Source organism: Microcaecilia unicolor, chromosome 1 (assembly GCF_901765095.1).
Source record: "Microcaecilia unicolor chromosome 1, aMicUni1.1, whole genome shotgun sequence".
Lineage (NCBI taxonomy): Eukaryota > Metazoa > Chordata > Amphibia > Gymnophiona > Siphonopidae > Microcaecilia > Microcaecilia unicolor.
This window is the reverse complement of record NC_044031.1, coordinates 723,366,219-723,378,244: the sequence shown is the minus strand read 5'-3', so window position 1 is coordinate 723,378,244 and position 12,026 is coordinate 723,366,219. Positions and strand designations below refer to the sequence as shown.

At 44.2% G+C, this 12,026-nt stretch overlaps 1 protein-coding gene across 2 annotated transcripts in view; it reads right to left on the bottom strand.

Annotated features, from left to right (window-relative positions):
- Positions 1–5,902: 5,902 nt before the first annotated feature.
- The window catches only part of GABPB1 (GA binding protein transcription factor subunit beta 1), a 43,977-nt gene continuing 37,853 nt past the window's right edge, over positions 5,903–12,026 (bottom strand). Inside the window, exons 9-10 of one of the 2 annotated variants that reach the window (XM_030189599.1) lie at positions 7,529–7,585; positions 5,903–7,222 (exon numbers count right to left, since the gene is read on the bottom strand). In XM_030189599.1, coding sequence (XP_030045459.1) covers positions 7,070–7,222; positions 7,529–7,585 — 210 coding nt within the window. In that variant the 3' untranslated portion in view covers positions 5,903–7,069. The remainder of the gene's footprint in view (positions 7,223–7,528; positions 7,586–12,026) is intronic. The other variant, XM_030189600.1, reaches the window with a different exon arrangement.

Sequence of the window (12,026 nt, the reverse complement as noted above, 5' to 3'; positions counted from 1 at the left end):
CCAGTGATTTGTTTGCCTGAACCGAGGGCGTGTAACTGCATCCCCATGTACATTCCTGTAATTTTCCCTTGGCTCTGAAAGGAAGCTTTAGCTTAATAAAAAGGAAGACTTCTTGCAGTGAAGATTTGAGGTTCATCTGTGGGCAGATGTGTTGCGCAGAGGAGTCTCTGTTGAAGCACAGTCTTGACCTGTTGGTGTTCCAATGGGCTGAAAAGGTACTAGATGGTCCTTCTCTGGACAGGGAGGCCTTGGTCCAGGAGCTGGCCAAGATTGAGATGGGGACATCATTCCTGACAGATGCTATGATTTGTTGAGGGCTTTGGCTAAGAATATGTCCCTTGTGGTTGCAGCCTGTAGATTATTGTGACTTCGGGTTTGGGCTGCTGATGCTGCATCTAAGTCGTGCTCTCTCCCTTTCCGGGATTCTATGCTCTTCGGGGAGGAATTGGACAGGTTGGCTTGAGGTTTTGGAGACAATAAGGTTCCCCATTTGAGGATAGGTCTAAGTTGAATGGTCAGTGTTGTCCCGGGGCATTTTAGAGAGGCCAAGCGTTATCATCTGGGTAGGTTTGGAGGTACCAGTGGTGTCATTTCCCCCCCCCCCCCCCCCCAAGGACACAGTCTTTCGGGGTTGCGGTTGGTACTCTGGCCAGGGCTGCTGGACCTTTTCGGGTCTCACAATGAAGGTGTGGGGATCTAGTCTCTGGTCCCCATGGGTGATCGCTTGCGGGACTTCTACCAGAGGTGAACCCAAGTGACAGAGGACCAGTGGATCTTGCAGGTGATTTGAGATGTGTATGCTTTGGAGTTTGAGTGTTTGGTTCTGGATCTATTTTTGGAGTCTCCCTGTCGTTCCCATCTGAGGGCAAGGTGATTAGGGACACTGGGCCATCTTCTTCAGCTAAAGGCAGTGGCTCCCATACCCAGAGCAGAACACAGACTGGGAAGGTATATTTATTTTGTTGTCCCAAAGAAGGAAGGTTCTTTTCAGCCGATTTTAGATCTAAAGCGGGTCAACGGGTTGTTGAAGGTGCCCTCTTTCCATATGGAGAGGTTGCGGTCTGTTATTGCCGCAGTTTAGAAAGGCAAGTTCCTCACACCCTTGGAAGTGTATCTGCACATCTCTATCCATCAGTATCATCAGTGTTTTTCCATCTTGGGAGAGCATTTTCAGTTTTGCGCTCTTCCGTTCGGCATGGCAACAGTGCCTCATACATTTTCCAAAGTGATGGTGGTGGTACCTGCCCTGCACCAGGAGGGCATCCTAATCCACCCTTACCTGGACAACTGGCTGATCCAAGTGAAGTCTCTGCAGGTGGTGCAGTTTTTGGAGTCTCTGGGCTGGGTGATAAACCCAGTCATCTGCGGCCCTCACAGTGTCTGGAGTAGTTGAGTGTGCATTTCGACACTCAGGAAGGTCGCATTTTCCTGCCCCAGTCCAGGATCGAGAAGCTTCAAGGTCAGATTTGCGCTCTTTCAGTGAGGGGCTTCCAAGGTGCTGGCCTATCTTCGGGTGTTGGGGTCCATGGCGGTGATGCTGGAGGTGGCTCCCTGGGCCCGGGCTCACATGCATACATTGCAGCACTCTCTTCTCTCACGTTGGTCTCCACAGGTACAGGACTTGGAGGTGCAACTAATTCTGTGGGGGAACCACAGCACAGTCTGAGCTTGTGTCTCTGCAGTTCCCATTTGGAGAAGGGGGGGCATTGGATCCTCCGGATTGGGTGGTCGTCACTATGGGTGCCAGTCTTCTCGGTTGGGGCGCCCATTGCCTCGGCCAGGTAGCACAGGGACATTGGTCAGTGTTGGAGGCACAGTGGTCGAACTCTGGAACACTTTGGCTTTCTCAAGGGCAGAGCAGTATGAATCCTCTCCAACAAGGCCACAGCAGTCGTGTATGTAAATCGACAGGGTGGCATGAGAAGTCAGCCTGTGGCAGAAGAGGCAGTGTTGCTGCTTCGCTGGGTAGAGGTTCATCTACAGGGCCTCCCAGTGGCTCATGTCGAGGGCATGGAAAATGCTCAGGCGGATTATCTCAGCAGGCATACCTTGGATAATGTGGATGGGGGCAGGCTGGTGTTGGACCTCATGGCAATGTCCGACTGTGCAGGTGACGCGGTTTTTCAGTTGCTGGAAGGATCTGCGGTCCGAAGGCATCAATGCCCTGATTCTCCCGTGGCCAGCCCACATTCTTCTCTATGTCTTTCCTCCGTGGCCACTGATTGGTCAGGTTATTCACTAGGTGGAGCACCATTCCACCAGTCTGTAGTTTCCTATTTCTTCCATGTCTCCACTTTTGTGAAGAGGGACCACATCCGCTTGTCTCCGATCCCACGGAACCTTTCCCATCTCTAAAGATCTATTAAATAAATCTTTTAAGAGGTCCCGCCAGGACTTCTCTGAGCTCCCTCACTATCCTGGGATGTATCCCATCCAGCCCCATAGCTTTGTCCTTCAGATTCTCAAGCTGTTTATAAACGCTTTCTTCCATAAATGGCGCAATATACACTCCATTCCCAGATATTCCCTCGGCAGCCAACTGCCGTCCTTCTCCAGGATTTTCCTCCGTGAACACCGAAGTAATTGTTTAGCACATTTGCTTTTATCCTCATAACTCTCCACATAGCCACTCATTATCTTTCAGTCTTGCAATTCCATTCCTATCTTTTCTCCTTTCTCCAATATACCTGAAAAAGGTCGCCACCTCTCTTTACATCTTTAGCCATTTTATCTTCTGCAAGCCATATTTCTCTCATCGCTTCTTTGAGTTTAATACGATAATCTTTTCTGCGATCCTCTCATTGCGTTATTCTGTATTTCTTGAACAAAACCTCTTTTGCTCTTATGTTTTCAGCTACTTGTTTGGAGAACCATCCTGTTTCTCGTTTTTACCTTCCTCGTATAAAGATCAGTTGCCATATTTATAGCAGCCTGTAGCTTGGACCACTGATTTTCCACTTCTATGCCTTCCCATGCCAATAGCTCCTTCTTCAAGTATTCCCAAAATCATTACGTCTGAAATCCAATCCTTTGAATTTTGTGTGTCCGCACTCCATAAGTACATAAGTATTGCCATACGGGGACAGACCAAAGGTCCATCAAGCCCAGCATCCTGTTTCCAACAGTGGCCAATCCAGGTCACAAGTACCTAACAAGATCCCAAAACAGCACAATACATTTTATGCTGCTTATTCTAGAAATAAGCAGTTGATTTTCCCCAAGTCCATTTTAATAATGGTCCATGTACTTTTCCTTTAGGAAGCCATCCAAACCTTTTTTAAATTCCACTAAGCTAACTGCTTTTACTACATTCTCTGGCAACGAATTCCAGAGTTTAATTATACGCTGAGTGAAGAAATATTTTCTCCGATTCGTTTTAAATTTACTACTTTTTAGCTTCACTGCATGCCCCTCCTAGCCCTGGTATTTTTGGGAAGAGTAAACAAGCGATTCACATCTACCCGTTCCACTCCACTAATTATTTTATAGACCTCTATCATATCTCCCCATAACTCTGTCTATGGACCACCGATTTTCGACTTCTCCTATGCCTTCGCATCCCAACAGCTCCTTCTTCAGGTATTATCAAACAGCCAACAGCTCCTTCTTCAGGTAAATCAGTACGTCTGAAATCCAGTACTTTGAGTTTTGTGCGTCTGCACTCCGCCTTTGCCCTTGTATCAAACCATATCATGTTATGATCACTATTACATAGGTGGGCACCCACCCAGATATTGGAAACACTTCCTCAATTCATGAGCACTAGATCCAGCGTCAACCCTTCACTCGTGGGTTCCGTTGTCTGAGCAAGGCATTTTGACAGGTGTCCACAATCTCCCTAATTCTTTACAATTCTGCAGATGGGATGTTCCAAGCCATACCAGACAAGTTGAAATCTCCCAACAGTAGCACCTCCCCTTTCATACCAATCTTTTGAATATCTTCTATCAGATCCTTTTCTAGCTTCTCTGTTTGTACCGGAGGTCTGTAGATAACCCCCATGTGGATACAAGTTCCATCTTCTCTTTCTAGGACAATCTGTAAAGCTTGTTCCTTTCTCCAGGTTCCCTGCATTTCAGCTGCTCTGATATTGTCTCTCATATACAGTGCCACTCCTCTACCTCTTCAGCCCTATCCATCCTAAAAAGTGTATAGCCCAGTACAGTCACATACCATTCATGGAAATCATTGAACCACGTCTCTGTAATAGCACCAGTATCAACAATATCAATAATAAAAGGCATTTCTTTTGTTTCCTGTTGGGATCTCAATTTAGTCTTGGAGGCTTTGGTTGGTCCTCTGTTTGAGCCATTGGGGGCAAGTACTTGTAAGTATCTCATTTTGAAGACACTGTTTTTGGTTGCTATTTCTTCAGCCCGCAGGATTTCGGAGTTGCAGGCCTTATGTTGTAGAGAACCTTTCCTGTTTTTTTTCCAGGGAGAAGGTGACTCTGCGGACAGTGCCTTTATTTGTGCCCAAAGTGATTTTGGACTTTCATGTGAATCAGGTCATTTCCTTACCTGTTCTGGGGAATAAGACAGGGGATGTTCAGCATCAGTTAGAGCGCTTGGATGTGAGGCAAGTATTGAAGGAGTACTTGCGGAAGACTGATGATTTTCGCCTCACGGACAGATTGTGCTTTTAGGTGGTCCCAGGATGGGAGCAACAGCTTCCAAAGCAATTATTGCTCGTTGGTTGAAAGCATGTGGGACGTTGCGGCATCCTGGGCAGAGTGCAGTAGAATTTCATTGCTGGATATTTGCAGGGCGGCAGTCTGGTCATTATGCCATTCTTTTGTGAAGTATTATATAGTGGATGTGCAGGCCGGGCAGGATGTGGTGTTTGGCGCAGTCATGTTGTCTTTGGGTTTTAGGGGGGGGGGGTCCTGTCCTTAATGGTTACTGCTTTGGTATTTCCCAAGCGTCTTGACCGGTCTGAAGGGTTGCTAAGGAGAAATTAGGTCTTACCTGCTAATTTTCTTTCCTTTAGACCCTCCAGACTGGTCAAGAACCCACCCTTGTTTTCTTTGGTGCGGATGTTTGTGTTGCATGAGTTTGGGTGGGGACTTTCTTGTATGCTACTCTGCTTATTTAGTCTTTCAGTCGGAGTTGCTGTGATTGTTTATGGACTATTCCCTCAGACTCTTCTGAAATGTGAAGTTCTCTGTCCTCCCATTCATTTGTTTTCAGAATGGGTGTGGGATGTTGAGATTCTGGTGGTCATGGGTCTGTCATGACTACGTGTGGAGTCTGGTGTTCTTTTGTACCAGACAGATGAGAAGCACATCACTGGTATTTTTTTTCTTGGTCCAGGTACAGCTGATGGGGTTTGCCTGTTGCTCTGTTACTGAAATACTGGCTGGAAAAGGATTTGCACAGGGGAGATACACAGTTTTCAAAGTTAGTTATTTTCAGTTTCCCTCTGCCGGTGGGCATGCATAACCCAAGCATCTTGACTGATCTGGAGGGTCTAAAGGAAAGAAAATTAGTAGGTAAGGCCTAATTTCTCCTTATCCTTTTAACTGGGATAATCCACTTTAAGATATGGTAAGCGTAAGGAAGGAAGATAACTAAGATCAAGAACTTATCTGCTATCAGTTGTCTTCTATGTATCAAGATCAAGGATGATTTTGGTACACACAAGACAAATGAATCCAGATATATTCCTCTTTGCCTGTCTACTCTAACCACTGCTTTAGAATGAGAATAAAGCACTTCATAACAGATATTATCTGATAGTTATTATTTCTTATAAGGTTAAAGTTAGGAATTGTGTTCTTGTGCTTCATATCAATGTTGTGCAACTGTAGACCAACAATATACTCTGTCATGTTATATCGCACTTTAACTTTTTTTTCTTTTTTATAAAAGCCATGAAACACAAAGACAAGACAAGTCATAAAAAAGGTCAAAACCATGCTTTTATAAAAAGTATCTGAAAGATAGATCAAAATTTAATGAGAATGTAATACACTTTTCAACAAAAATGCAACAGAGTGAATGAAGGTATAGACTACAAAAATTATCTTTTATAGTGACATGTAAGGATGGAAGATACCAAAAGCATCACTATTATAAAACCTTTTAGATAGGCTGTACATATAAATTTACTTGAGTTGAATCCAAATTGCAGGATTTGGTGGAACAAGATCAATAAGAATATATAACAAATTACCCCAGTGCAGAGATTAGCAGTGAAAACATGATATGTGTTGTGTGGAAGTCACAATGAGAACTTCCCCACAATAGAATGTGATGGCCTCAAAAATAATTTTCAGATAATGAACATGCATTCATTTATTTTGGTTTTTTGTAAATCAGTTTTCAAGAAATCTCATTCACAATTAAACTGATGACAAAGCTTATTTCCAAAGAGCTAAATACTTTTCTCATCTCTCTCCTCATTTTTGCTGAAAAATATCTACACAATTTATGTGTTGAAATTATAAAATCATGCAGCATATGTACAAACCAAAGCATTTTTTAAAAAATATTAGCTTCATATACATGTAAATCTACTCAGATATATCCGAAGTTAAGCAAATATAAAAGATTTTACTTTCTAGAAAAAGTTTCCAGAGAATATGAGCCACCTAATAACAGCTGTACAATAATGTTCCAAGGTTACTGTCTGGATCAGACAGAGGCCTAGTAAACTGATACTTCAAAGAAACCAATCTATATTCAGGCTGTCAAGAAATTCTTGAAAACCCGTTGGTCTAATTAAGGCATATCACCTTTAAACAGATCTTCTTAAATGTGAAAAAACAACTAAAAAGTTTTACAAAAATGTTGGCTTATTAAGTACTTCTGCATCTGTCAAAATTGGTATCAACTCATTATGTAACTGTAAAAAAAGACTATTTACATTATTTCTCTTTAAATATTTTTCACAAATAATGGTTGAAATTTATAAGGTCATAGCTTTTCTATGTTACAATAAATTCATAAGAGCTCATGGCTTCAGTCCAGTAATCAGTCTGTAGCCTCTAAGATCCTATTATTAGAGTGCAGTTCAGGAATCTATTTAGGACTTCATGACTGAACAACAAAACTGTCCTTTTCACTTCTTAGACAGCTTCTTTATTGGTTTGAAGACGTGTCATTGCCTCCAATTTCTGTCTGTAGGCCTCTGCCTCTTGCTCTTTTTTCAGCAGTTGCTGGCGATATCTCTGCGCTTCTCGGTTTGCTTCATCCAGTTGTTTCTGTAAATTTTCTCTCTCCTACACAATAAGAAATACAAAGAGGATTTAGGAAACTGTTTAAACTGAACTACAAAACTAAAATCAAAATCAAACTATATAAATATGTGCACAAAATCAAGGAATGAGAGCATCATGCACATGATTAAACAGCCACATATATGCACTACCAGAAAAATATAGCTGTTCAAAACAAAATAAATAATAATAATTAAAAAAGAAAACACAAACACAAAACACCAGTTATATATAACATGTTCTCAGACAGTAGCCACCATTCAGATGTTCTCTCAGAAAAAAAAAAGTCTTGGAAACACATTTGTTTACCTGAGAGAACTCTTGAGTATTCAGAATATAGATTTCTGATCCAGAAGTTTCTGGAATCTAATAGATCAAAGACAAGTTACAGAGCAAATGTTTAAACCGTTTTAGTAATACATTTATAGATATTATTTTTGACAGAGATGAACATGAGATAAAAATTCCCTAGACCAATAAAAACCTAGGAACCAAAATAGCAAACACTTTCATAAGTAGCTGAATTTTATTTTAAGAATGGTAATAAAGGGCTCTATGTACTAACCACTGTTCCCTCTAAGCTGTGCACCTTTTGATAAGAGGCTGCGCAGTAGCTGTAGTCCACCACGCAGCTGGAAGCACTGGGACTTGCTCAGACTACTGCTCGCAGCACCCTCGGCCGCTGCTGCTTTCCCAAACCAGCAGCAGCAAAACAAAAGACAACCATCGCGGGACCTTATTGTACCATACCCGCCAATGCCAGTCCACCCCCTCTGATGTCATTTCTTGTTCTGGGTCAGAGCCAGCAGCCGCAGGTATGGTACAGTGAAGTCCCGCGATGGCTGTCTTGTTTTGCTGCTGCTTCTAGTTTGGGAAAGCAGAAGCAGAAGCAGAAGGAAGGTGGAAGGGGTAGATGCTAGATGGAAGTGGGGAGGAAAGGGGCAGGCAACGGTTAGGAAGAGAGAGAGGGCAAATGCTGGATCGAAGCGGGGAGGAGAGAGGGGCAGTTGCTGGATGGAAGCAGGGAGGACAGCGGGGCAGAAGCGGGCAGATGTCAGATGGAAGGGAGCAGAGAAAGAGGGTACATGCTGGATGGCAGTGGGAATAAAGAAAAAGGGCAGGTGCTGGATGGAAGGGGTAAAGAGAGAAGATGCTGGATGGGGTGGGGACAGAGTTAGTGAGAGACTGGGGAATAAGAGGAAGTGAAATAGGAGAGCAGGTGTGAAGGAAATTGAGGACTGAATATTAAGAAAGAATTACATCTGGACAGAGGCAGAAAATAAATTCAGCTGTCAGCAAATATTTTTCTTCACGAGCAAAGGACTGAGCTGACATTAGCAAAACTTTTCCATTATATTACCTTGTGAGCACTTCTTACAGATATATACACAGACATGCACACACAGACAGACAGACAGACATACACACACAAAGAATCGCAAGGAGGTTTGAAAGAACTCCATGAACCATACGCTCCATGTTTTCTCTACTTGTTCACCTGTAGTTTATAGCTACTCTAAATTTTACTCAGATACTGGATGTTTAGTACAGCTTGAAAGGGAACACTACTAACCCAGTATAAGCACCGCTCTTTAAAAAAAAAAAAAATACATAAATAAAGGGACAGTAGGGCCACTTTTGAACACAGCAGAGAAGAACCTCAGCTGCCACCTCCAGTACCTCTGTTACTATGGTATTATATACATTGTACAAACTCCAGGGAATTATGTACCAAACAAATCAAAATAATACAACAAATTGAACAGAATAATATTTACAGTACTCTGGAAATATATGCAGGTTCTTCAACACTTGGTTCTCAGTCAGCCCTAGCTCCCCGGTCCAGCATCTTCCTATTGGCCATGTGAACACTAATGTTCAACAGTATTGTAACAGAAATTCTGAGATCACTGGCAAGTGGCAACCGTAAAATAATTTACCTATCAATGTTTTTGGTAGGTTTCAGCTCTGCTAGCCTTTAGTTTGTGTTGTGATACCAAACATTAGGTACAGCTCTATTAGCTAAACCTAATGGGTAGAGTAGCAGTCTGAGAACCAGGGAAGCCAGGGTTCAAATCCCACTGATGCTCCTTCAGATCTTGATCAAGTAACTTAGGGCCCTGTTTACTAACTTGCTAGCATTTTTAGCTCGTGCTAAAAATTAGCATGCGCTAACCATGTAGACACCCACAGGAATATTATGAGCATCTGCACGGTTAGCACACACTGATTAGTGAGTGCTAAAAACTCTAATGCACCTCTAGCATGGCTTAGTAAACAGAGCCCTTAATTCTCCATTGCCTCAGATACAAAAAAACCTTAAATTGTAAGCCCTCCAGGGACAGGAAAATACCTATTGTACCTGAATATAACTTGCCTTGAGCTATTACTGAGAAAGGAGTGGTATAAATCCAAAATCCAATACCAAGCATAGTGTGAAGTAATACAAAATACTACATCCAGTGGTGTGCTGGTAAATGTTTAACAACAGGCTCTCTCCCCGGTCCCCCTCTGCGCCCCCTGTCCCCCTCTGCGCCCCCTGTCCCCCTCTGCGCCCCCTGTCCCCCTCTGCGCCCCCCCCCAAATTGCAGAGCTGGCTATAGCCAGGGAGAGAGCCGGGTGGGGGGGGGGGGGGGGTGGCAATGCATTCCTCCAGGAAAAAAAATTTAAATGATCCCAGGTTCCAATCTAATTCATGTTTAATGTGCGATAAAATGCCATAAATGCCGTAAATAAATATAAACTTTTAATGTTGAGCACCTGATTCTCAAAGTGAACATATTCCAAACACTATAATGAAAATAAAATTATTTTTTTCTACATTTTTTGTCTGGTGACTATTTTTTCTGATCATGCTGGCCCAGTATCCGATTCTGCTGCTATCTGTCCTCTTAACTCCGTTTCCAGGGCTTCCTTTCCTTTCTTCTTCATTTCTGGTCCTCAGCTTCTGCCTATTTTCTTCATCCATGTGCAGTTTTTCTCCTCTCTTCCTTTCCCCTCAACTCATCTCCTTCCTCACTCTTCCCTCCCCTCCATCTATGTCCAGCATTTCTTCTCTCTCCCCTCCTCTCTCCTGCCCTCCATCCACCCATGTCCAGGGACCCTTCTCTCCCCCTGCCCTGCATGCACCCATACACAGCGACCCTCCTCTCCCATGCCCTCCATGGGCCCCTGGGATCACTCTCTCTGCTATTTACTTCTATTTCCAAAAGCTCAAAGTCAATATTGAGCCTGCAACAGTTAGCACTTTTTTTTTTTAAATACTGACCATCTGATATTCAGTCGGGACCTGTTAAGAGTATCTGGCTGGGTTCCAACGTCCCCCTCCCCCAAGATTCCAATCTCCCTTTCTCCCACACCCAGAAACATCATGCAAACCCCTTCTAATCCCCCCTACCCTCCAAATGTCACAAAAATCCCTTCCAATTCCTCCACCCAACTCCCCCCCCCAGGTCCCAACGTCCCCCCACCCCCCAAGATTCCAATCTCCCTCTCTCCCACACCCAGAAACATCATGCAAACCCCTTCTAATACTACTACTACTTAGCATTTCTATAGCGCTGCCAGGGTTACGCAGCGCTGTACAAGTTTAAACATGGGGAAGGACGGTCCCTGCTCAAGAGAGCTTACAATCTAAAGGTAACAAACTATGTAGTCAGTGTAGGTAACTTACAACTTATGTAGTCAGTGTAGGTAGCTTACAATCTAGAGGTTACAAACTCTGTAGTCAGTGTAGGTATCATGAATGGGGAAGGTGGTTAGGCGCCAAAAGCAAGGGAGAAGAGATGGGCTTTGAGTAAGGATTTGAAAATGGGCAGGGAGGGCGCATGGCGTATGGGCTCGGGAAGTCTGTTCCAGGCATAAGGTGATGTGAGGCAGAAGGGGCGGAGTCTGGAGTTAGCGGTGGTGGAGAAGGGTACAGATAGGAGTGATTTGTTCTGAGAGCGGAGGTTACGGGTGGGAACATATGGGGAGAGGAGGGTAGAGAGGTAATGGGGGGCTGCAGATTGAGTGCACTTGAAGGTCAATAGGAGAAGCTTGAACTGTATACAGTAGCGGATCGGGAGCCAGTGAAGCGACTTGAGGAGAGGGGTGATATGAGAGTATCGGTTCACGCGGTAGATAAGACGTGCGGCGGAATTTTGGACAGATTGAAGGGGGGATAGGTGGCTAAGCGGGAGGCCAGCGAGGAGAAGGTTGCAATAGTCAAGACGAGAGGTAACGAGCGAGTGGACGAGGGTTCGGGTGGTCTGTTCAGAGAGGAATGGGCGAATTTTGCTAATATTAAAGAGGAAGAAGCGACAGGTCTTAGCTGTCTGCTGGATATGGGCAGAGAAGGAGAGGGAGGAGTCGAAAATGACTCCGAGATTGCGGGCTGAAGAGATGGGGAGGATGAGGGCGTTGTCAACAGAGACAGAAAGTGGGGGAAGAGGAGAAGAGGGTTTGGGTGGAAAGACAAGGAGCTCAGTCTTTGCCATGTTCAGTTTCAGATGCCGGTTGGACATCCAGGCAGCGATGTCTGAAAGGCAGGCCGAAACTTTGGCCTGTGTTTCGACTGTGATGTCGGGAGTGGAGAGGTAAAGCTGGGTGTCATCAGCATAGAGATGGTACTGGAAACCATGTGATGAGATCAGCGAGCCCAGGGAAGAGGTGTATATCGAGAAAAGAAGCGGTCCAAGGACAGATCCTTGAGGAACCCCAACAGAGAGCGGGACGGGGGTGGAAGAAGAGCCATTAGAAAATATTCTGAAGGTGCGTTGGGAAAGATACGAAGAGAACCAGGAGAGGACGGAGCCCTGGAACCCGA